The 22,772-nt window shown below is 47.7% G+C and overlaps 2 protein-coding genes and 1 long non-coding RNA gene across 4 annotated transcripts; 1 reads left to right on the plus strand and 2 right to left on the minus strand.

Annotated features, from left to right (window-relative positions):
• Window positions 1-339: 339 nt before the first annotated feature.
• Window positions 340-13,802, plus strand: nr1d1 (nuclear receptor subfamily 1, group d, member 1). Its single transcript, XM_005469174.4, is given in 9 exon segments — window positions 340-2,364; window positions 6,679-6,948; window positions 7,033-7,121; window positions 8,197-8,341; window positions 8,430-8,734; window positions 8,737-9,075; window positions 9,152-9,337; window positions 11,554-11,764; window positions 12,510-13,802. Coding segments are annotated over 9 exon segments (1,794 nt in total). The 5' UTR covers window positions 340-2,336; the 3' UTR covers window positions 12,731-13,802.
• On the minus strand, window positions 11,561-12,502 carry LOC112846644 (uncharacterized). Its single transcript, XR_003219757.1, has 2 exons — window positions 12,409-12,502; window positions 11,561-11,795 (listed from the first exon to the last, which is right to left on the minus strand). It is a non-coding gene; the product is annotated as an uncharacterized LOC112846644 (long non-coding RNA).
• Window positions 13,803-17,153: 3,351 nt separating the features above from the next.
• si:dkey-225f5.4 (uncharacterized) lies at window positions 17,154-22,330 on the minus strand. Of its 2 annotated transcripts, none has more exons than XM_003442430.3 (9): window positions 22,199-22,330; window positions 21,882-21,975; window positions 19,588-19,711; window positions 19,330-19,487; window positions 18,470-18,612; window positions 18,223-18,400; window positions 17,906-18,045; window positions 17,662-17,824; window positions 17,154-17,368 (listed from the first exon to the last, which is right to left on the minus strand). In XM_003442430.3, the coding sequence occupies exons 1-9, from the start codon at window positions 22,213-22,215 to the stop codon at window positions 17,303-17,305; spliced, it is 1,083 nt and encodes a 360-aa protein (XP_003442478.1). In that variant the 5' UTR covers window positions 22,216-22,330; the 3' UTR covers window positions 17,154-17,302. The 2 variants fall into 2 exon arrangements, with proteins under 2 accessions (XP_003442478.1, XP_013125320.1); XM_013269866.3 differs by having other exon boundaries at window positions 19,588-19,760; window positions 22,199-22,241.
• Window positions 22,331-22,772: the final 442 nt, after the last annotated feature.

Consider the following 22,772-nt stretch of genomic DNA (forward strand, 5'->3'; position numbering starts at 1 on the left):
TGAGCTAATGATCATGTTAGTCAGTGGTGCAACATTCAGTCATTGTGCAAATACAATAGAATAGAATAATCCTTTAATTGTCCCACAGGGGGAAATTTGGTTGTAACAGCAGCAAGAAAAACACATATACAAACAAACAGTACACAGTACAGAAACATACACAATTTTTTTACATATTTACATCAAGGTAAATATCAATAGTTACCAAAAACAGAGTACTGTAGAGTTATTAAAATTAAATAAAATTAAATACAGATAAGAGGCAAACCAGGTTGTAGTGTGAATCGGTTGATAATGTCCTGTTTATAAAGTTGGAAACCTGCACAGGTACACAAACACACATACAATGTTACTGTGTGTGAGAGAGTGACAGGATGTGTGTGTGTGAGAGAGTAAAATTCAGAGGCAGACAGCAGTGAGGAGGCGATTGGGACCACCCACCCCGGGGTAACACCTCCTGTGTATTATATCAGATTTGACAGGTTTCTTCCGTCTTGTACGGGTGCTGGGGTTGGCTGCTCGCTGCCTCTGGTCCCCGGCCTATCCTGCGCTTGCTGCCATCAAATTCAAAACGAGCTCTTATTTCTCTTAACACGGTTAAAAACGTCCAACTTAAATCCTGCTAAATGCAACAACTGCACCACCTGCTGTCTCAAATGTCACCCTGCACTGACTCAAGTAACAGCAAAGGATGCTGGGTAATATTCAGTGTGGTAAAGAAACGACCTTCCTACCTACTTTATCCATGACCATAAATGCTGGAGCCGTGACTGTAAACCTGACAGCACTGATTTAAAGAGCCAGCAGACGTCCGCACAGAGGTTACAGCTGCTGCGCCCCAGTCTGTGAGCCACAGCCAACCGGCTTAGCCCGCACTAACCCACCAGACCGCCAAGCAGCTGTTTTCATGCAGTGTTTGAAGAACACGAAGTCTGTATACTCTGATCTTAGTTCAGTAACACATCATGTATGAAGTTAAATAAAATGTCCCTTACTTTTAATCTCTCCTCTTCCTCTTCTTTGCATCTTTCTCCATCTCTGAGTGTCACAGACTGTTTCTCTCCCTCTGAACTACAGCACACATGTTTAGTGTCAAACGTCACAATAAGCACTTTGTGTGTTTGCTGATGTTTGCTGAGCTGTTAGAAAAGTTGCTGTATAAAAGTTACTCCTTTTATGTTCATGTTTGCTCCTCTTCTGCAGCGCTAACTGGATGCTGAACAATGCAGTGCGACTTTACATCTGCACCATGAACACATCAACAGTGAGGGTGTGAGTGGAGTGTCGCTATTTTCTTATTGCTGAGTAAACATCTGTAGAAGAAACGCCAGGCTGCAGTTCACAAAACCTCCTGGACAGCTCCCTGTTTCCTCTCTAACATCAGTCTGTGATGGTCTGATGGAGGATTCCAACTGTTCAGCAGTCCTGGCTCTGCTTCGTCCTGTTGTTGCTTACATGATGCTCCAGATGTTGTCTGCTGGTCAGAGGTCTGGACTGCAGGTGGGCCGGTTCAGCGGCCGTGCAGCTGGAATAGATGCAGTCTGTGGTTTAGCATCGCCCTGCTCAAACATGAAGGCCTCCCAGAGACACACGTCAGCACGGAGCAGGTGTCGGAGCAGATGTTACTCTAAAACCTGTTTATACCTTTGAGCAGTGATGGAGCCTTTCCAGATGTGCCAGCTGTCAGCTCCGATGCCCCCCATGAGAGCTGCAGGCTTTGACCTGAGCTCTGATATTGTTAGTCTGGAGGATGTGGAGTCCATTTTTGGCTCATAAGTAGAATAAGTAATCATAAATATAAGTAGTAATAAATAACGTTAAATGATTGGTCAAAGCATTAAAATTATGGTTTAGAAACTACAAAAAAAAAATCTCCGCCTACAAATCCCGGAATGCCGCTGTGCGAGGAGCAGCCGCCTCCACGTGCTCGGAGGTTTAAACGAGCGGCTGCAGCGCAGAGAAGGGGCGGGAAAGTGTGTCACTGGGGCACGAGGCTCTCCCCGCGGTCACATGGTCCCGTTTTCTGCCGCGTGCGGGCACGGCGGCCCCCGCACATTCATCATCATCATCAGCGTCCTGCTGCGCGCGCGCCCTGTTTCAAAACAGACAGGCAGGCAGACAGAGGCGCGCGTGCAGCAGGACGGATCGTTTGGCTCCGTGTGCAGCAGGAACAGTAGTTTGAATTCACAGAACAAGACCCCGCTTCTTCTTCTGTGGTGGTTTCTTCTCCCACGTCTCCGAGCCTGGGATGCGTGCGCAGCGGTAGCTTTCTGGGACTTTTAAACGAGGGTCGTGTGCGTGACTTTTCCTTGGATGTCACAGTGACCACCGCTGCCATGGACACGAACAACAACAACAACTCAGGTAAACACGTCCCCTACTCTGCACCTCACGCTTACATTAGAGCTCATAAGAGTGACGCTGTGCGCGTTCGGCGCGTTTATTTTGACTTTTAACAGCGCCGATTGGTTCGCGTGCGTGTGAGGGTCTCCGTGGAGTCCAGCGGGAGCGTGTCCCGCTGTTTAAAAGTTGAACTTTTTAAAAGTTGTCAAATTTTACATGGAGTTTGGCAGCAGCGCGGAGTGAAGGCTGAGAACAGCAGGTTACTGTTCGATTAGTAGACTGTTGGTATCGTTAGTATTGGACCACAGGTCGAAGCTTTGAGCACCTGTGTGGCGCGCGAGCCTCTGTTCCGGAGTTTATGTCCGCGGTTCAGGTTCTCTCAGTGAGGGGGGCGCGGGCACCGGGTTCAGGTCCAGACCAGGTTCTGGACCCCGCATTGCCCTCACTGCAGTCCCCGTGAGCAGGTGTCCGCGGCCGGGTTTCTGGAACAGCGGGTCCCGCTCGGCTCATGTCCGGCGGTGGTCACGGGGACCGTGTACGTGACTGCGCGTGTGTGTTCGGGTAAGTGGGTCAGGGTGACAGCGGTAAGGTCGGAGGGTGGACAGGTGTCAGGTGGACCCGCAGGAATGTGTGTGTACGTGCTCGGTCGCTTGCGCCAGCAGAGCGCCCGTTGCCGGTTCACATGGACCGGCAAACCGAGCCATGTGCGCTTTGTTTTCACGGAGCTCCGCGCGCTCTGATTGGCTGCCACTGAGCCTGAGCTCATTGCATAATTACGCGGCTCCTCCCCCGGCTCCTCCCCCTGTGTGCTCAAAACACGATCACATTTAAAGATTTGTGCACAGTCACGTGGTTTGACGTTTGCTCATTTTCGCTGACGTCAGGAGCCTTTGCTCTCTTCTTCTGCACTTTTACAGTTTGTATTTGGATGTGATCAGATTATTGATCATGGCTGATTCTGATCGATGACCGGAATGAGGATCTTTAGCACACACTGATGGTTCATCGATGACAGTAGTTACAGTCCAGCTCTCACCTGTCCTCACCTGTTAAAGCTGGATTTTGGGTGCTTTTGTCTCCCCCTGCTGGCGCAGACAGGAACCACACAAACACAGCTGAGCGCTGGTTTCTGTGTGTGGCTTTAATCCGCAGCAGCACAGACTGCACTCAGCTTGTTTCAGGCAGGAGTCACAGCGTTTTATTCAAATGCCACACTACGGACGTTTGAGCCGTACACAGAGACTCCTGCAGCTGACCGCGGTGACGTGGAGCTGCTGGGAGACGTAAAAACACAAAAACATGTATCTGTGTTAAAAAATCACTCAGGAGTTTTTTCAGACTGCAGGATTACTGATGTAAATAACGATGATATATTTATCACAGGATATATTTATCCTGCCGTATCCCCGGGATGGAGCGTCGCTCTGCTCGTTGTCACAGATCGCCGCATTTGTGGTTTAAAGCTCATCACAGCAGACACTTACTGACACTACACTACCCATGAGCCTCAGCTGCTGGTGCTGAGCTCGATGATAACAGACATTCGTCGCACTGACGTTCAAAGAGCGTTTGACTCGTGTTCGTTTGAGCTTCCTGTCACCTCAGAGTTCAGCTAACACGTTCCCCTGCAGCGCTGCGCGCACGCCCACAAACCTCAGACTAACTTTAAAAAACACTTAAACACCTACTTAAAAGCTGATAAAGAGTCTTCTTAGAGAACATTTAGTAAAAGATCACTGCAGCACTGTCAGAGAGACTCTGAGGACACATCAGAGTTCAGCCTCGAGTTGTTAGCCAGTGACGTCCAACTTTGGTACTTTGAAATTCCCACAGTGAGCAGAGACCCTGATGAAACACATTTACACTCAGTCAAAGAGGGCGAACATGTGTCAGCAGCTGGATCCTCTCCTCTGAGGTCAGCACAGTGACTGAAGGAAGCACGCCATCCTATTCCAAGCGTGGATCGTTTAAAACCTTCACGAGGACCTGAAGATCATGTGATCTGTCCAGAGACCTCGTGAGCAGCAGAGACGTGCCACGTCACCGCCACGAGCATCAGCGCTAACGGGAAACTTTATTAGAAAATGATTCCCAGCTGGAGCATGATGCTGGTGTCAGGTGGAGGTGAAATGAAGCTTTCTTATCTCACAGATTGATAGAAGCCTTCGCAGATTACCCAGAATGCACTTTGTGGAGCTTCCTGCAGGGTACGCTGGTTACTGCTCCTCTGAGGATGTCACTGATGAAGTCACATGAAGGTTATTGTTCTTCTGCGGTTTCAGCTTTCATGATTTCTGAGTGGCTATCGCTCACGAGGCGAAGCAGCTCATCTGCCAATTAGAAGGTTGGTGGTTCAATCCCTGGCTCCTCCAGGCTGGGGCAAGACGCCAGCCCCAAAATGTTCTCTGACACATCCAATGGAGTGTGTGTGTGTGTGTGTGTGTGTGTGCTCTGGGAGTAGAAGAGCACTGTACAAGAATCAGTCCAAAAACAAGCTTCTCCTCCTCCTCCCTGACTCTTCTTATTCTTGGACTGTGAGCAGCTTTGCATGACTGACAGTTCATAATAATCCTTCTGTATCTGACTCTGGACTGACTCTGCAGGCCCTCATTCATCCTCTGGGATCAGCAGGTTTACTTTCTGTGATGTCATAGAGGTAAAAAATGTGAATACCTGTTCAGAGCAGTCTGCAGTCTTGGCTCACACTCAGCTCGTTACGAGAAACTCTAGACTGTTAAATATGAACATCGCCATAGCAACAGCAGATATATGACAGGAAGTGAGGAAGAGGTCACGTTTAAGCTGAAGAATTGGATTTTACTGCAGCAGAAAACGCTGCAGATCTGAGAGTGTGTGAGAGAGAGATGAATGGCGGGAACGTGAGAGCATGTGCAGAGGGAGAGTAGGCGTGGGTGTGGGCGGGCCTCTGGCGCTCCAGTCCCGTTGCAGAGCCGTCTGAGTGGAGCAGGCACGTGGCTCAGGGGCGTGACCACGGAGTACACACGAGCCTCCCTCCGAGGCTGCATGAGGGAGAGGAGGGGAGGAGGAGGGAGGCAGCAGGTTCAGCACAGACATGAGCACAGCTCGGATGTTTCTGTGGTCAGACGCTCAGAGTCCATGTGCAGCTTTATAAACATGTCACGTGACCTTCAGCAGCAGTCGTTTGTATCTGCATTTCCACGCTGACTCCTCTGTCTGTGTGTCTGTGCTGGTCTGTGAGCTCGCTGTGGTTCCTCGTGTAGCGTGAAGGTGATGGCGGCTGCTCTCCTTGTTCCTGTCTTGGTGACCCAGTTTGTGAGCTGGCAGCAGCCTTGCTGTGTGCGAGCACAGACTCACAAACTACACATTCAGCCTGAGTCTGAGCAGCAGAACATGACGGTGATCACAGCTCGCACTGGTCGTGTGTGTGTGTGTGTGTGTGTGTGTGTGTGTGTCACGTGCAGCTCTGACATGTGCAGACAAACATCATCCTCTTATAACAAACAAAGAATCAGGGGTTTCCTCCTGTTTGTGTTTCTGATTCCTCGCTGTCTATATGAACACATCGTTAGTCAACACTAATGCTCTGTGAAGGTCGCTGCGTGTCACGAGGTGAAAGGTCACCGTGTTTGTCCCAACCTCAGTGGGGTGGGGTCAGGTAGTTGGTGATATTGTATCATACAGGGACACCAGAGGCTGATACTTAATCAGATAAATTCAAATATTTTGGGAACACTACAAAACAGAGGGCCCGTCTCTGCAGCGTGTTCCTGACATAACGTCCAACGCCATCAAACACGGCGGTAAAAACAGGGCTGTAGCCTCCCACAGAGATCAAACCTGCCGCTGTGCTGATCGTGTTCAGCGATCACAGTCTGCATGTGCTGCTCATGAAATCGTTGCTCAGAGCTTCACGTGATTTACAGGATGCTGATGGGAGGCAACGGATCTGCAAACAGTCAGACGCTGTGCACATGTGGCAGCCGATCTGTCCTTTGTAATCATTGATCACTTCATTTTGAGCATGCTCGTAGGTAAACTGGTAGCAGACCAACATTCACAGCAGCTTTCACTGATGCTTTGATGAAAACCTGAGAAGGTGTGAGTCTGAGGAGTAGTAAGAGCAGTAACATCTAAATCCCGCCTCTGCTGAGCGGCGGTACAAAGTCACGCTGCGCTGCACAACGAGCAGAACAAAGAGCAGAAATAAGCACTTACAGGCTTTTATTTTGTAAGAGGAGGCTATGATGTGTACAAGCAGTAAACCGGGTCGCTCCGAGCGTTCGGGGAGTAGAGGTGGAACGCTTCCCCCTCACCGCTGTCAATAACCTCTGACCTCCCCTTGCTCTCCTGCAGGAGGCGTGATCTCCTACGTGGGCTCCTCCGGAGGCTCTCCCACTCGGACCAGTCCGGTCTCCATGTACAGCGAGAACTCCAACTCCCAGTCCTTTTTCACCTCCTCCTCCTCCCTCACCCCGCCCTTCCTCAGCTCCGGCTCCAGCTCAGGGTCAGCCGGAGACGACGGCTCCTCCTCGGCCTCCTCCTCGGCGGGAGGTTCGCCTCGAGGCCGCGACGACGGCGGCTCTCTGAGGACGTCGCCCAGCAAGTCTGTGGCCAGTCTGACCAGTAAGTACGCAGTTTGTTTGCATGTTTGTGTGTTGAGCTGAACGGAACCTCTGATGTCACTTCCTGTGTGTAACTGTGTTTCAGAGCTGAACGGCATGGTGCTGCTCTGTAAGGTCTGCGGCGACGTCGCCTCAGGTTTCCACTACGGCGTGCACGCCTGCGAAGGCTGCAAGGTGAGATCTCACACACACACACACACACACACACACACACACACAATGAAACTACTGACTTAATAATAGTATATGTGTTAATTAATTAAAATCTAACACTATTATTCTTATTTTATTTTGTAATATTTCAGAGTTATTTACTTCCTGTTTATTTTCAAATGCGTTATTTCTTTATTCACACACATCACATACACACAGTCTTTAAGTGATGATGTGATGAACCCTGCTTCAGTCCAAACTACTCTGCATTTATTAAGGCTGTTGTGTTTTTAACATGTTTTAATACTTTGTATCTTGTTCTGTTTAATCTCAACAAGCCCCTAAAAACAGTCAGTGATCCCTGTCGGCCTCTCTCGGTTTTTATCACCACTGTTAATTTTAAAGCTCAGTTTTTAAACCCCTTCGATGTAACTACAGCCCAGCCCATGCAGCAGTATATTGATGTCTAACCTCGTATTGTGGATGGATTATCTCAGTTGTTCTCCTGACTGAAGTTTGGTCCGTTTACAGCATCCTGCCATGCGATTGCATTTGTCCCTAACCATCGGGAACCCTCACGTTAACTTTTATCGAGTGGAAAAGAGTTAGCGTTCGTCCTCCAGCTTCACTGTGTTTATGTTATGCTAACATAGATCATTAGCACATCATTATATACCAGCTAGCCCAACTTCAGTAACCCTACAAACGTCACTGCTGTTTAGTTTTCTGTCAAGTAAGTTTCAATTTTTCAGAAATCTCTCAGTCAGAACATGTTATATTATGTTTAGGTGGAGGCTAGCGAGCTAACTTCCTGCTAACTTCATAAATCCTGTTTTCATGGATGCCTGGATGTTAAACTTAATTGTTACACCTGGTAAAGCAGCAACATGATCATTTTATTACAGATGAAAGAATTTAGACAGGTTGTAACTCTCAGTGATGCCGCAGTGTTCGTTTGACTTTGGGACCTGAAACGGCTAATGACGTCAGACTTAAAGACCGCATATACAGTCTGCGGGTTTTGGCAGTTTTGGGGCTTGGTGGTGACGATGATGATGATGATGAGGTGACGGTGTGGGCGTGTCTGGTCTTACAGGGCTTCTTCCGCCGCAGCATTCAGCAGAACATCCAGTACAAGAAGTGCGTGAAGAACGAGAGCTGCACCATCGTGAGGATCAACAGGAACCGCTGCCAGCAGTGCCGCTTCAAGAAGTGTCTGTCTGTGGGCATGAGCCGCGACGGTGAGCGCCCGCCTCACCTGCACGCCCACCTGCATGCCCGCGCACTCTGAGTCTGGCCTAACTCCTCCTCTTCCTCTTCTGTCCACAGCGGTGCGTTTCGGGCGGATCCCGAAGCGCGAGAAGCAGAGGATGTTGGCCGAGATGCAGAGCGCCATGAACAACATGGTGAACGACCAGCTGCAGAGCGACTTCCAGCTCGCCAGCCTGTCGTCGTCCTCCTCTTCCTCATCCTCTTCCTCCTCGCCGTGCCCGGGGGTGACCATCGCCCCCCAGCCTCAGCCCTCAGCCCTGCCTCCAGCCCCCTCCTCACCCTCGCCCCCTGCTTCGGCTTCCTCTTCCTCCCCACCACCACCACCTCTTCCCGCCCATCAGAGATCCTCCCCCTCCTGCTCCCCACCCCCAGCCCCGGGATGGACTCCACCATCAGCGCCATTGCTCGCGCTCACCGGGAGACGTTCCTATATGCTCACGACAAGCTGGCCAATAACCACATCCACCACAATGGAGAGGCGGAGCTCTGGCAGCCCAACCGCTGCCCAAACGGTTACCATGCCAACGGCCTCAACACCATCTACCACCACAATAACAACCTGGCCGCAGAGTGCTACCTGCCGGAAAACAGCCGCACACATCATCACCGTAGCAACGGGAGGCAAAGCCAGCAGAGCGGTCCCGCTGGTCATGTGACCCAGGAGCAGCGCTGTCCAGTGAAGAAGCAGACGGGGATCGTGCTGGTAAGAGCTCATCCACTGGGGGGAGGGTTTACAAGCTGTCACCTAATTGGCTGACGGTGCTGTCCTCTCTCCGCAGGCTTGTCCAATGAACATGCAGCCTCACGCCGACCCCTCGAAGACCCCACAGCAGATATGGGAGGACTTCTCGCTGTCTTTCACGCCCGCCGTCAGGGAGGTGGTAGAGTTCGCCAAACATATCCCCGGATTCAGCGATCTGTCCCAGAACGACCAGGTGACCCTGCTGAAGGCAGGCACGTTTGAGGTGAGCCTGTGATGTCACTCGGTTTATTGGGCGAGGTTTGTGCTGATTGGTTGATTGAGATTCTTTAGATGCTGTACCCGACCTGACCACTAGGAAAACTGGGGGCGCTGCACCCACCCTCTAGATATTTACCATGTCTTCTCCCTCAGCCAGTTACATCACTGTCATCCAATCAGAGCACATTTTAGGGAAATCACCTTTGACCTTTGAAAGAACCAATGAGTTCACTCTCGAGTCCACGAAAGTGCGAGTTTAAAAACTCCCACCAGTGTTCCCGAGATCAAAGATCTGAAGCTCAGGTTGCTGCGTTTAGTTGCATTTGTTCATGGAGACATAGCGGTCGCAGTAGTTGTTTGGTTGCAGCATTATGTTTCATTGTGAGACTCAGTCTTTTAGTTGCTGCATTGTCTGTAGTTACAGAAAATGTTGCAGATGTAGTCCTGGAGCTACAGCATGATGTTTACTTGTTGCTGTAGATGTAGTTTGTGTTGCAGTTGCTTGTTTTCTGTGTAGATTTGCAGTCATCCATATCATGAAAGCTTTCTTTCCCAGCTCCTTAGACTTGCTTGTTGTTTAGTTGCAAGTGTTGCTGTAAATGTAGTGGTTGTTATAGTTGCTGTTGTTGCAGGATTTGGCTTAGCTGTAGGAGTTAACGTGTTGCTGCAGTTTTAATATGCGGTGTATTGGCTGAAGTTGCTGTGTTTAGTTGCAGGAGTTTGGAGATTCCTCTAGGCAGAGGATGTTGATTTATTAGCAGGAGCTGCAGATGTAATGTCTGTGAAGGTTCTCAGTCATCCAGGTCATCGTAGTCAAAGGAGTTTGCAAAGAAAAGCGTCTGGACTTCTTTAAGTTGCTTGAAGACGTTTCACCTCTCATCCGAGAAGCTTCTTCAGTTCTAAGGTCAAATGGCCGAGAGTCCCAGATTTAAACCCAGTGGGAGTATCCCCCCAATGAGGGACAAAGGACCCCCTGGTGATCCTCTAATCACATGCGCCAAGGTGTGAAAGCGGGTGTGGGACCTAATCAGCCAGGGTTTCGGGTGAGCCCATTTCCTCTTTGACTCCCATCACCCTCTGGAACACAAACTTGGAGTAATTAGGACCCTACACCACCGGGCAGAACATGTTCCCTCTAAGCCTGAAGGGAAAAAGAAGGAACACACACATGTAAAGGAAGCACTGAAAACATGTGGTTATCCTAACTGGGCGTTCATAAAGTCAGCAAAGAGGCACAGAAAAGAAGATCAGACACCAGCGAGGGAGGATAAGAAAGACAGACGCAACAACGTTGTCATCCCCTATGTAGCCGGTGTATCAGAGAAACTCAGGAGAGTTTTCTCCAACCACGACATCCCAGTGTACTTCAGACCCAGCAACACACTCAGACACAAACTGGTTCACCCGAAAGACAAAACTCCAAAACACAGACTGAACAACGTGGTGTATGCTGTACAGTGCAGCGAGGAATGCCCAGACCTCTACATTGGAGAGACCAAACAGCCACTTCACAAGCGCATGGCACAACATAGAAGAGCCACCTCCACAGGACAAGACTCAGCAGTCCATCTGCATCTAAAGGTCAAAGGTCACTCTTTCGAGGATGCCAATGTTCACATATTGGACAGAGAGGACAGATGGTTTGAAAGAGGAGTGAAAGAGGCCATCTATGTCCACTGTGAGCCACCATCTTTGAACAGAGGCGGTGGTTTACGACACCAACTGTCTGCCATCTATAATCCAGTTTTGAGTTCCCTCCCCAGACGCCTTAACGCCCACTCACATCCTGGGCCATCTGACCTCAGGAAATCACATGACAAGGTGGGGCCAGGTTTCACAATGGGCTCACCCGAAACCCTGGCTGATTAGGTCCCACACCCGCTTTCACACCTTGGCGCATGTGATTAGAGGATCACCAGGGGGTCCTTTGTCCCTCATTGGGGGGACACTCCCACTGGGTTTAAATCTGGGACTCTCGGCCATTTGACCTTAGAACTGAAGAAGCTTCTCGGATGAGAAGTGAAACGTCTTCAAGCAACTTAAAGAAGTCCAGACGCTTTTCTTTGCCAACTCCTTTGACTGCAGATGTAATGTTGCTGTAGTTGCACGTCTCCTCGCTGGCTGATCAAACTCGTGTCAGGCTCAGATTGGATGAAACCTAAATGTGTCGGTGACATCATCGCGCTTTCACTGATTGCCCATCCTTGTTTCCTGTCTCAGGTGCTGATGGTGCGTTTTGCGTCGCTGTTTAACATGAAGGAGCAGACGGTGACGTTCGTCTCCGGCGCCACCTACAGCCTGGAGGAGCTGCGAGCAATGGGCATGAGGGACCTGCTGGGAGCCATGTTTGACTTCAGCCACAAGCTGGCGGCGCTGGAGCTGGACAGCGAGGAGCTCGGACTCTTCACCGCCGTGGTGCTCGTGTCAGCAGGTGAGCAAAGATCGCCGCCGCCGTAGATTAGCTGAAACGTATCACAGTTATTTAAGCAACGTGTTGACAATTTAAGAAGGAAGTATAGAAAATCAACTTCCTGTTTGTAGCACGTAACTACGGTGAGTTCAGGTGTAGCATGCCAAGCTACACGGTGAGTTCAGGTGTAGCCCGAGTTTGTGTCGTTTAGCTGTTGTTGTTGTTTTTGATGCACGCTCAATCATCCAGGTAGGAAATCCCCAAAAGTTGATTCTGTTCATCTGGATGTTTTCAGTGGAGAAACGTTTCGTCACCATCAGGTAACGTTTCTCCCACTGAAAACTTCCAGATGAACAGAATCAACTTTTGGGGATGTTGTTGCTGTTGCTGCTGTAGTTGCACCAGCTTGTTGAGTTGCAGGTTGTGCCATGTTTGGTGTAGTTGCAAAAGGTACTGTTTGTTCAAGCTGTTGCTGTAAGTGTCGTGGTTGCAGTGATTTAGGTGGCAGCGGGATATGTAGATGTTGTTGCCGTAGTTGATGTATTGTGTTTAGTTGCTTATTTAATTATATTTGGTTGTTGTTGTGTGTCAAAGTTGTACATGTGTTTGTTTTTAAACTGTTTAGTTGCAGCTGTTGCTGTAGATGTAGTGGGTGGGGTAGTTACCGGGTTTGGTTCAGTTGCAGTAATTGTAGACGTAATAGCAGTTGCTGCAGATGTAGTGGTTGCCCGTTGCTCGCTGACCTGCCCTCTCCGTGTGGTTTCAGACCGCTCCGGCATCGAAGACGTGGTGTCGGTGGAGCAGCTGCAGGAGAATCTGATACGCGCTCTTCGCTCGTTGGTCAACAAGTCGCCCGTTGCCCCAGAGAGCGAGCACCTCGACGTGGACTCGCCGCGCTTCACCAAACTGCTGTTGAAGTTGCCCGACCTGCGGACACTCAACAACATGCACTCTGAGAAGCTGCTGTCTTTCCGCATCGACGTTTGATGACATCACTGCGATGTCACCACATCGCCATGCTCTCCAGCCCTTAACATCGCAGCGTCATCCAGACCGCATCGTACAGACTGGCAGGATGATGATGTCATCAGCAGAACTTTTCAAGACATGCGTCTCCCCGCCAAAATAAAAGTGTGCTTTAAAACAGTTGGTTGATGTTTTAAAAGAGCAGGCCGCCATTTTTAAACCACTCTATTTTAACCTGTATAAGCCCAAACCGTTAGCTTAGCCTAGCCAGCCCAGTTCTTTGACTTTACTGGAGCGTCGCCAGCAGGAAGTGTGAAAGACGAAAGAAGCGTGAAGGACGTGGACGACGACAGTCAGACACATTTCAGCCGAGTACGCTAACTGACGAGCTCACACAGAAGAAACCTGTTCGTTCAGCTTCACTTCCACTTCCTGTTGATGTCATCATTCTATCTGATTTTAGCTTCGTTAACGTTCATGATGAGTTCAGACGCTTTTAATTTGAAAGTTTTCCCAGCTGGAGACAGATGCACACTAAAAGTAGCTCTTTCAAATGTCTTCACCATAAACACACGAGTAATGTGGACGCATCGAGCAGCTTTTAATGATTTTAAGGACTTTGGGATCAGCTCCTTTGATTTTCAGCGGCCGGCGATCTCTGACTGCGGCAGCCTCCGCTTCCACTCTGCAGGAAACAGAAACTCTTCTGGTATGAACTGATTCATCCTGAACTTCCAAACTGTGGAGCGCCCGGAATGATAACTCCATCCACTGAAGAGATGGAGGAGGCGGGGCGTGACCTGGTGACGCCTCAGACAAACCTTATGCAGCTGATGTTCTGTAAAGAAACTGTACATAGCCATAAACACAAAGATCCAGCTATACTTGAACTATTTGCCCTGAGATCTGTTGTACACAACTATTTTTTGTTAATATGAATATATGCCTGTGCAGATATCGTGAATATTAAAGTATGTACGAGCGAGGAAGTGCACCTGATAAAAGAAGATCTCTGATGTATTTTAATCTGTGGTTTATGTTGTAAAGACGTTATATAAAAATATGTAAAATTATATATAAGTTTATGCACACATGAATCTGAGTCGTCTTGAATCTATAATAGTCACATTGATCATAAAGATGTTACTGTGATGGACTTGATGATTGGATAACGAGTCAGAGCTGAAGTAAAACGACTCTTCGACCTTCAGTTTTCTCTCAGCTAAGCTCATTTTACCCACCAGCAGCTGCTGACACGTTCTGATTGGTCGGTTCAGGACAGGACGCCCGCTTCGATCTTTCCAACCGTGCAGACGCTAGCAGCAACATAAGAGCTCCATGAGTGTGGTTGGAGGAGAAGCTGGAGTCAGTCAGTTACAGCGGCTGGTGGAGATGCTGTAGAGGCAGGGTTTGATGTCACAGACTCAAGCTGCTGCTGGTTGTAGTTGCAGCAGCTGTAGAGCGGGTGGTGTGGCTGCAGAAGAGCCTGATCCGAGCTCTCTGTTATTATACTGGAGCAGCTGGCTGTGCTGAAGGGGATGCTATCAATTAGCGGCTGCTCGCTTCATGCCCCAAATCAAAATGGAGGAGGCTGTAAAGCAGCTCATGATGTTGGGACTAACAGTCATAAAAAGTCATTTTACTACAATAAAAACTTTTATTTAAATAGCGCCAAATCCCCATTCACCTGTCAATCAAAGAGACCACGCCCCTAATAATGAAAACCTTAAACAATCCCCTGTGCGGTTGTTATGAAGAAATGATCAAAGCGGTTTGTGTGTCAGGCTGCAAACGTTTTTATTATAACACGGAAGTCTATGGGACTGACTCACTGCTGCCTCCGCTGGGCACCACAGGAACTGCAGCTCTCAGTGCTTCCATGTTGGGTTTATTCTAGTTTATTTAGTCCACAAACCTTCGTCTATGTCACCTAGCTCACCTTTATTAGTGGAATATAAAGGTGTTTAGGGTTATATTCCAGTGGGTCTGAGCTCAGTGGCACAGTCTGCCCTCTGGTGGCGTTTTTGTGCCTTGCACTACTGTCACTGAAATACAACATCTAACATCTTCTCTTCACCATCACACATATTTATCTCTCTGTGAACAGGAAAGTATGAGAGGAAAAGAAAAAATATTTCATCTGTAATTTTAGGTTAAATGTATAATGTTTCATACAAGAAGGAGACACGTTGATAACGTATTAATTAAAACAAATGAAAAACATATTTCATATGAACTATAGGCTGTAAATACAGCAGCGCCAGCTTTCTCCTTCACCAGACTCCTTTGACTTTTTCACTGATTTTAGAACCTCAGACTGACAAACAGACATCCAGGTGTGTCTGAGCAGCATCAGGTGAAGCTGATCGTGATTGGTGGGTTTTTGGAGGTTAGTGTCCTGTTGGCTCTGAGCTTTCAGCAGTCAGTGGGAAAGCAGGAGAAGAAGGAGAAAGTGAGTCACTCTGAGGAGAAAGTAGGTCGAACTGCAGCCTCATAATCAAAGTTCCACTTTCTGGATTCTGATTGGCCAGCTGCCTCTCGATCTCAGCATCCCCACTGCCCAATGAGCATCCAGCGGGCGGAGACGAGCGCTGTGTCCCAGTTTCAGATGGACTCGCACATCACTTCCTTTTAGTGCTCTGCTTCCTTATATAACACGTTTACAGCTGTGTCGTGCGTCACCGTGACAACGGGTCACTATGAACACTGATTTACAGCAGCAGGAGGAGGAGGTCCACAGCAGGAGGAGGAGGTCGAGGTCGTCAGGCAATAAACAATAACACAAACTGAGATGTTGCACACTTGTCTGTATGTGTAACACTGAGCTGCAGGCACATGCTTCATATCCACACCTGCATGCTGATGATGTTTTCGTGTGGGAGCAGACTCCAGTCAAAAATGTTTCGTTTTTCACACGTTCACTTTTACAGTTACGTGTTTTTCAAACTTCAGTCAGATGTTTATCCGGGTTAAAGCTCCTTCACTGACGCACCAGACTCCACTCATATACGTGTGTATTTACAGTTAATAATAGCTGCTTTTATTACACCTGGCAGCCGTCTCAAAGCGCTCTGCTTATCTGAGGAGATGCTGACAATCAGTAAATGCTTGTCGGCTTTTCTGCCTTCAGCCGCGGATTTCGTACGTTCCTCAAACCAAACTCCATTCACATCTGTGCTCATTTCAAACACGAACAGAATCCTTCACTCAGTCCACTCAGATATTTTCCTACTGGTGACTCAGCAGCAGTCACACACGTCCATGTTAAGAGTGGGTGAGATGTGTGTGGAGGGGAAACTCCACAGTGATCTGCAGTTATCTCATTCTTCAGCCGGACTCCTGTGCATACACACTAACCAGCAGCTGCTTACAGTCAGCTGTTTTTACTCCACTGTCCTCTCACCAGACTCCAGGTGGACCTTTCCACACCTTGCTGTGACCAAAGATCAGTGAAAATCTAACTATGTGCCAAAGAGCGTCCGTTTTACAGGCTGTAATTTAGAATTACTTGTTACACCAAACTCCGTTTAATTTTTGGCTGATTTTACACTTCCGTGCATTTGAACCAAGCCCCGGTGAGAAACGTGCTGTTAAACCTGCATGTTCTGCAGACACACGTGAGCTTCGTGGCTGTTTCCGTGTTTCTATGAGAACACGTGACCCGGTGTGTCAGAAGCAGGAAGTCTTCCCGCGGGCTGTGCTCGGTTTTCCCTCAGGAGCCGCTCTGTCTGGTTTCTGATGGCGTGACGTGTTCCTGACATGTTATCTAATCACGCGGACATGCGTGTGTGTTACGTCACGTTGTACAGTATCGGTGCAGCAGTGCATGCTGGGAAGCAGCAGACAACAACACGAGAGGAAACAGCGACTCCCGGTGGCAGCTTTACAAAATAAAAGCTTCAGCTAAAGAATTGAATGAACATTTTTTTCTGCTGGATTATAAATGAAAGCAGTTCATGAAACGTTTTTTTGGTTTACATTCAAAAACAGACCCAGCTCAAGCAGTCGCCATCTTTAACTGGATTAGAGGCAGAAATGGGTCTTTAAAAACAGCCTTTTTATTAAAAATGAAAAGTTTTACTCTGCAAACATTCTTTTGATTTAAATCCTTCAATAATTTGTTTATTTTTTTCTCGTAAAAATTCCTTTAATTTGATATATTTACTGACAGTTTCATTATTCCCTAAATATTTTCTTTATACTTTTTTTTATTTTCAGTACAATTTTTCTTATTCTTTTATAACTGACTGCATTAAATTACGAAGCTTTGTTAGAGTGCATAAATGAGTCCCTTTGTTACCTGAACACTTGGGTCAGCTGTGACTGATGGACGCTTTTATTAGTTTAAAGATGAAGTTTCTGCTTCCTCTGTGTGAAACTGATGCTTCTGTAAATTCTATAAACTTCTTTATTTATCAGAGACAAACTTCATGTTTCACAGACACAGTTTGTCCTTCAGGCAGAGGTTTATTTTCATGTCATGTGATCACAGACAAAAACACTTCAGGGCAGGTAACACATGTGCAGGTGAGAGAGCGACCCCTGGTGTACGTGTGAGAGAAGACAGGAAACGGTACAGGAGGAAGACATCGGTCAGAGGAGAGGACTGCTGTGGAGAAACACCAACCACTCGGTCAGACGCAGCTCACCGCTGGGAGGCTGACAGACACACACACACACACACACACACGTTCGTGTGAGACACTGCAGCTGGAGCAAGAACACACGAGGTAATATCAGAACAACTGAGAAGAATCGTTGAGGCGGTCTTTGGGAGGTGGAGTAAAGTGGGACGCCTGTCACACCCCACCTGTGCAGGGTAACCATGGCGACACAAGCATTCTTTGCTTTCCCTGACTCCAAGCCTCGCGTACTAACACACCTGAAACTCAATAATTTCACCTAAAAACAAGAATAAAGCACAGACTGTGAAAACAGCAGCTTCCTGTTACCTTCAGCCCAGATGTGTCCACATGTTGCCCGTCCCGCCGAACGGACAGCAGGCGCGCTCGCCCCGCGCGTGGGTATCCCTCCTCCACCTCCAGGTGACACACCAGCGATGCCGTCTTCAGGTAGACGAGGAGGTGCTGGGCAGGTCGCCAGTCGATGGCGAAGCTGAAACACAGTTGGTGATTAAAAGACGGCGTGTGAAAGAGGCCCCGCCCATGTCAATTCAATAATTGGTCAGCGCTTTACCTGGACCGCAGGCTCTGGATCTCAGACAACAGCTCGGCCTGCCCAACATAACACCGCATCACTTCCAGCAGGGCGGCGCTCAGCTCCACCCGTCGGCCCATCAGGCTGTCCTCCGCGAGGCCCGCCGTCCCCTCGCTCACCTGAGGATCAGACACCTTCATCTTGGCTACACATACTCACTGATCGATTGATCTACAGTTTGAAAGACACGCCCCCTCGCATCTGTGATATCCAATCAGTTTTAATGAGTACTGATTATTGATTAACAGTTCTGAGTGTCGGAGGAAACCTGACATCACGCACACCTGTGTCCTTACCTGCAGTCTGAAGCGGTTGTCATGGCTCCAGGTGACTGACAGCCTCAGCGGCTCCAGTTCATTGGACAACAAGTCAGAAGAGGGGTGTGGCCTGAGCTCCACACACAGCTCTGATTGGTTGAAGGCGAGCAGGTTGATCTGCATGACATCCTGCGTGGTGCTGACGTGCACCTGCAGCCTGCCAGGTGACAGGAAGTCAGGTTAGTGCAAGGGCTTCAATAGAGTCATGTGACTTTGTGGCACTCACTCGTCTCTAAGTCGCTGCCACTCAATCAGGTGACCGAGCGTCACCTCTAATTCCGCCCTCAACTGGGCCAGCTGAAGGTCACATGACTGCAAAGCATTCTGGGCCTTCAGCAGAGACGACTCCAGCTGCTCACTCTGCTGCCTCTGCAGGGAACAAGGAGACAAGGGCAGGAGGAGACAAGGAGAGGAGAGGATGAGGCAACAAAGAAAAGCAAGATTACCTGACGTTTCACCTCCTCGACTCTTAGTGTTCAGACTGACTTTAACCTCTGTGTGTGTGTGTGTGTGTTCCTGTCTAGCTATCTTTGTGAGGACCGAAATCTGCATTCTACTATACTTGTGAGAACCAGCAGACACTTGTGAGGACACACAACCCGGTCCTCACATTTTTGAAGGCATTTAAAAGCATTTTTGAGGCTCAAAATGTGGTTTTAGTGTCAGGGTTACAATTAGGTTATGGTTAGGTTTAGGGTAAGGGTTAGGGTTAGGCATTCATTTTTAATGGTTAGGGTTAGGGTAAGGGGCTAGGGAAACCATTATGTCAATGAGGGTCCTCACTAAGATAGCTGAACGGGGTTGTGTGTGTGTGTGCGCGTGTGTGTGTGTGTGTGTGTGTGTGTGTGGATACCATGTTTACATGTCTTTGTGTGGACCAAACTTGGAACGTGACTATACTTGTGGGGACCAGATGACCGTCCCCACAAGATTGAAGACATTTTGAGGCTCAAAATATGGTTTTAGTGTCAGAGTTACAGTTAGGTTATGGTAAAAAGGAAAAGCATTATGTCAATTAGATGTCCCCACTAAGATATGAAATCAAGTGTGTGTGTGTGTGTGTGTGTGTGTGTGTGTGAGCGTGACCTTGCTATGCAGATGTTGAGCCAGCTGTGTGAGTGTGTGTCGTCTGTCGTGGATCTGTTGGATTCTGTCCTGCAGAGATCTGAGCAGCGCCTCCGTCTCCTCCACCCCTGATCTGCTCTCCACCTTCAGGGCCTTCCACCTGCCCCGAGCCCCGCCCTCTGACACACACACACAGTAAGGACAATTTTTTTGTGTTCTTTCCAGGTGAGACAGCACCACAGTGTGTGTGTATTTAGGTGTGTGTGTGTGTGTGTGTACCTGGCTGTGGGGGGCAGGACTGTGTCATCAGTTGCTGGGCAGACTCCAGACCTTCCAGCAGTGACATCATGGAGTCGAGGACAAACAGCTGACGCCACAGAACCTTCTGCATGCGACGGCGGTCCTGAACACACGTGACAGGACGACTTCAGGGAACTGTTTTGATCTGTCAGCTGATTGCAGTAAATACAACATAAAAGAGATGATGTCACACAGAAATTAGAGCCAACTTAAAATAAACAATAAAACAACATCATAGAAACATGAGGGTGACACACTGACGGGGCTCAGTGTTCAGGTCTGAGGAGGATTCATGCCCACTCACAGGAGCACAGGTATACGAAACATATTCCATAAACAAACACTCAGAGTGTGTGTGTGTGTTCTGTTAGCACTGTGGACTTTATTAAACACACCAAAACATCTGGATCCTGAGCATGAGGAAGAAGACTGACTGAAGCTCAGCTCACTGAACCACTGACACACTCCAGACTGCTGCCTGTGAGTAGTGATGGGTCCAGCAACACTGACGCACCGGCGTTTGTATCGAGCTCACAGAGTGAAGCCTGTATCGGTGCGTGCGTCGCTTTAAGAAAAAGTCACGTGATCGATTCAGCTGCTGTATCGCTCATTGCCAACGCGCCAAACTGTGTTTAAAAGGTACCGTGTCCGCATCTGTCAACGGAACGAGTCGCCACCAAAAAAACCACAAAATTACTCTCGCAAAGATAAATAAAAATACACATCTTTCCATAACAAAATGGAGCCCGAAAGAAAAAGAAATGTTTCTGCTGTGTGGCATCATTTTGATCTTTTAACTGCAAATAGTTTGTCTGTCTTTGTTTCAGTGTGATCTATCAGAATAGGAAAAACAGCAATGTGACCTGCAGTGTAAATTATTTCATTTTATGCAGGTTAAATGTCGCATCTGTTCTGCATTTCTTACACAAACAAAAGCACCTCCTCAGTGTTTAGGCATTACAGAGCCAAACATGAAAATGAGGAGACAAACACACCGAGAATGAACACAGGTCGGCCTATATTGACACTGAACAGCTTTTTTATTAATATGTGTTTTATTATTTTGAAATCAAGCATCTAGGAAGACTGTTCTGGACCAGGCAGTCCTGAAGTTTATTATAAAGGACTGCCAACCCCTTAGTATTGTGGAGAGTGTCGGAGAGAAACATCCCGAGATCAGAGGATCCTTTAACGTACTGGGGGAATAGGAAGACATCTTATCAGAACCTTTTCCACCTGGCTTTACAGTTTTTGTGTACCCCAGCTTTATCTGTGCCGGTGAGTTTTCCAAAGCTGGGGAAATGGTGTCCAAAAAAAAACAAAAACAAAAAAAAAAACCACATTAGACTGAATGCAAAAACATTGGATAAACTTATTTTTCTGAATAGAAATTTATAATAAACTCTGAGTCAATTACATTTAAATGGGTAATATTATATTCACAATACTTTAATTTTCCCCTTAATGTCATTCACAATATATTTTAAAGATGTCTACAATATTTGCAATGTAAAAGATATAAAATGATTCCATGGAAAGTACCTCACAGTGTACAAGTATGACTAGGTCATTGAATCAGTGTCTGTTGCGAGTCTCAAGTAAGTTGCCTGCAATGATATTTAAGGTCCAGCAGGTGTCAGTATGGAGCAAAACAGCAACACTGTGTCGACACAGTATCGATATATGTGCTGAAACGCTTCACGAGGCCTCATCTACCCATCACTACCTGTGAATCATGTGACATGGCAGCCATTTTTAATGAGGACAGACAAAGCAAAGCCTTTGGCCAGCGTCCCTCCGTTACTAACGTTTCTCAGCCTCGTAGCTGGACTTCATGTATTTGTATTTTCATCAGACCCTACAAAAGTCTGTTTCTGCTGTCAGCCTAAGTTTGCTGAACAGAGCTTCACTGTTTCTGAACAGTGATAATAAACACCTCCTCTACTTTATTCTAACGGGATGACTGTAGCACGGTGACGTGTTATACACACACACACACAGGAAACTGCTCAGTAACTGTGTGTGTGAGTATCAGCTGCGTGGTGTCTCTGGTATGAACACTGATTGAAGTCCGCTCTGACAGGCTGGCCTCACTCAGGTGAGAAACTTTAAAACTTGTGACTGAACCAACTGAGGGCCTGCTCTCCATTTCATCTGACTTGTTTACGGTTTAACTATTCCCTCAGGGGGGGGATCAGAGGTCAGGGTTTTGTGCGTTTCGCGAGGACTCTGATGTGTTGTGAGGTGTAGGCGGACAATTTTCTGCCACAGACCGTAAGGAAGAGCACCATCCGCGCCGCCTGGTCGCAGTCCGGCTCCGGGTCTCCGCGGGGCTCCAGCAGGGCCGGATCACAACGTTGCAGCACGCTGACAGCAAACAAATAAACGAACAAAAGTCAATACTGAACCCTCGGTGACGCAGACCGTTAGCTTCAGCTGCTAACAGCCGATAAACTTCAGATTTTCAATGTTTTATTTCATCACGCGAGGCAGAAAACCACCGCGTGACCCACGGTTCACGTGTGAAAGGGTTTCTGGGGTGGAAAGAAACATTTATTGATGAGAAAATATGAAATATTTTCAGACTTACGCTCGCACTGCCGCCATCTCTGTTTTCAAATATCCGCGCTCCCACCCGGGAGCTGATTGGCTCTCTGACAGGGACGCTGCAGGCAGTTAAGCCAATCATCGTGTTGAAGACAGCGACACTCAGCGGTGAAATCTGAAACGCACCCATGAAATAAAAAGGTTTAAACATTAAAAACTTATTTTTTCTGACATCAGGTTTAAATAATCCTGATTCAAAGGAGGAGGAGCCATGTCAGGTCATCCAGGTAAAACATGGAGTCGAGTGAGGACAGAGTTTACAAACTGGTGGATTACATTTAAACCTTTACATTTTTACAAAAGGGTCAAGACTCTTTAACTGAAAGAATTTCAAAAGAAGTTTAAATGTGTTTTATGAATAAAGAAAATGATTGCTGTTTTTGAGATTCTTTTAAAAATTACTTGATATACATTTTTATTTGATATTATAAACTCATAATATTCTGATTAAACGCTCGTGATCATGACAACAAGTCGAGAACTTCATGTTAAAAGAGATCAGAAATAAATCTCTGCCTTCTCCTTCTTCTTCTCTAACCCTCTGCATGTCCTCCTAC

Source organism: Oreochromis niloticus, linkage group LG4 (genome assembly GCF_001858045.2).
Source record: "Oreochromis niloticus isolate F11D_XX linkage group LG4, O_niloticus_UMD_NMBU, whole genome shotgun sequence".
Classification (NCBI taxonomy): Eukaryota; Metazoa; Chordata; class Actinopteri; order Cichliformes; family Cichlidae; genus Oreochromis; species Oreochromis niloticus.

Excerpts from the sequence above, each read along its gene's own strand:
- si:dkey-225f5.4 (XM_003442430.3), bottom strand. Across the intron at positions 18,613-19,329 it reads CTCAACATCTGCATAGCAAG|AGGCAGCAGAGTGAGCAGCT; the intron begins GTCACGCTCACA and ends TGTTCCCTGCAG. Across the intron at positions 18,401-18,469 it reads TGGCAGCGACTTAGAGACGA|GCTGCAGGTGCACGTCAGCA; the intron begins GTGAGTGCCACA and ends GTCACCTGGCAG.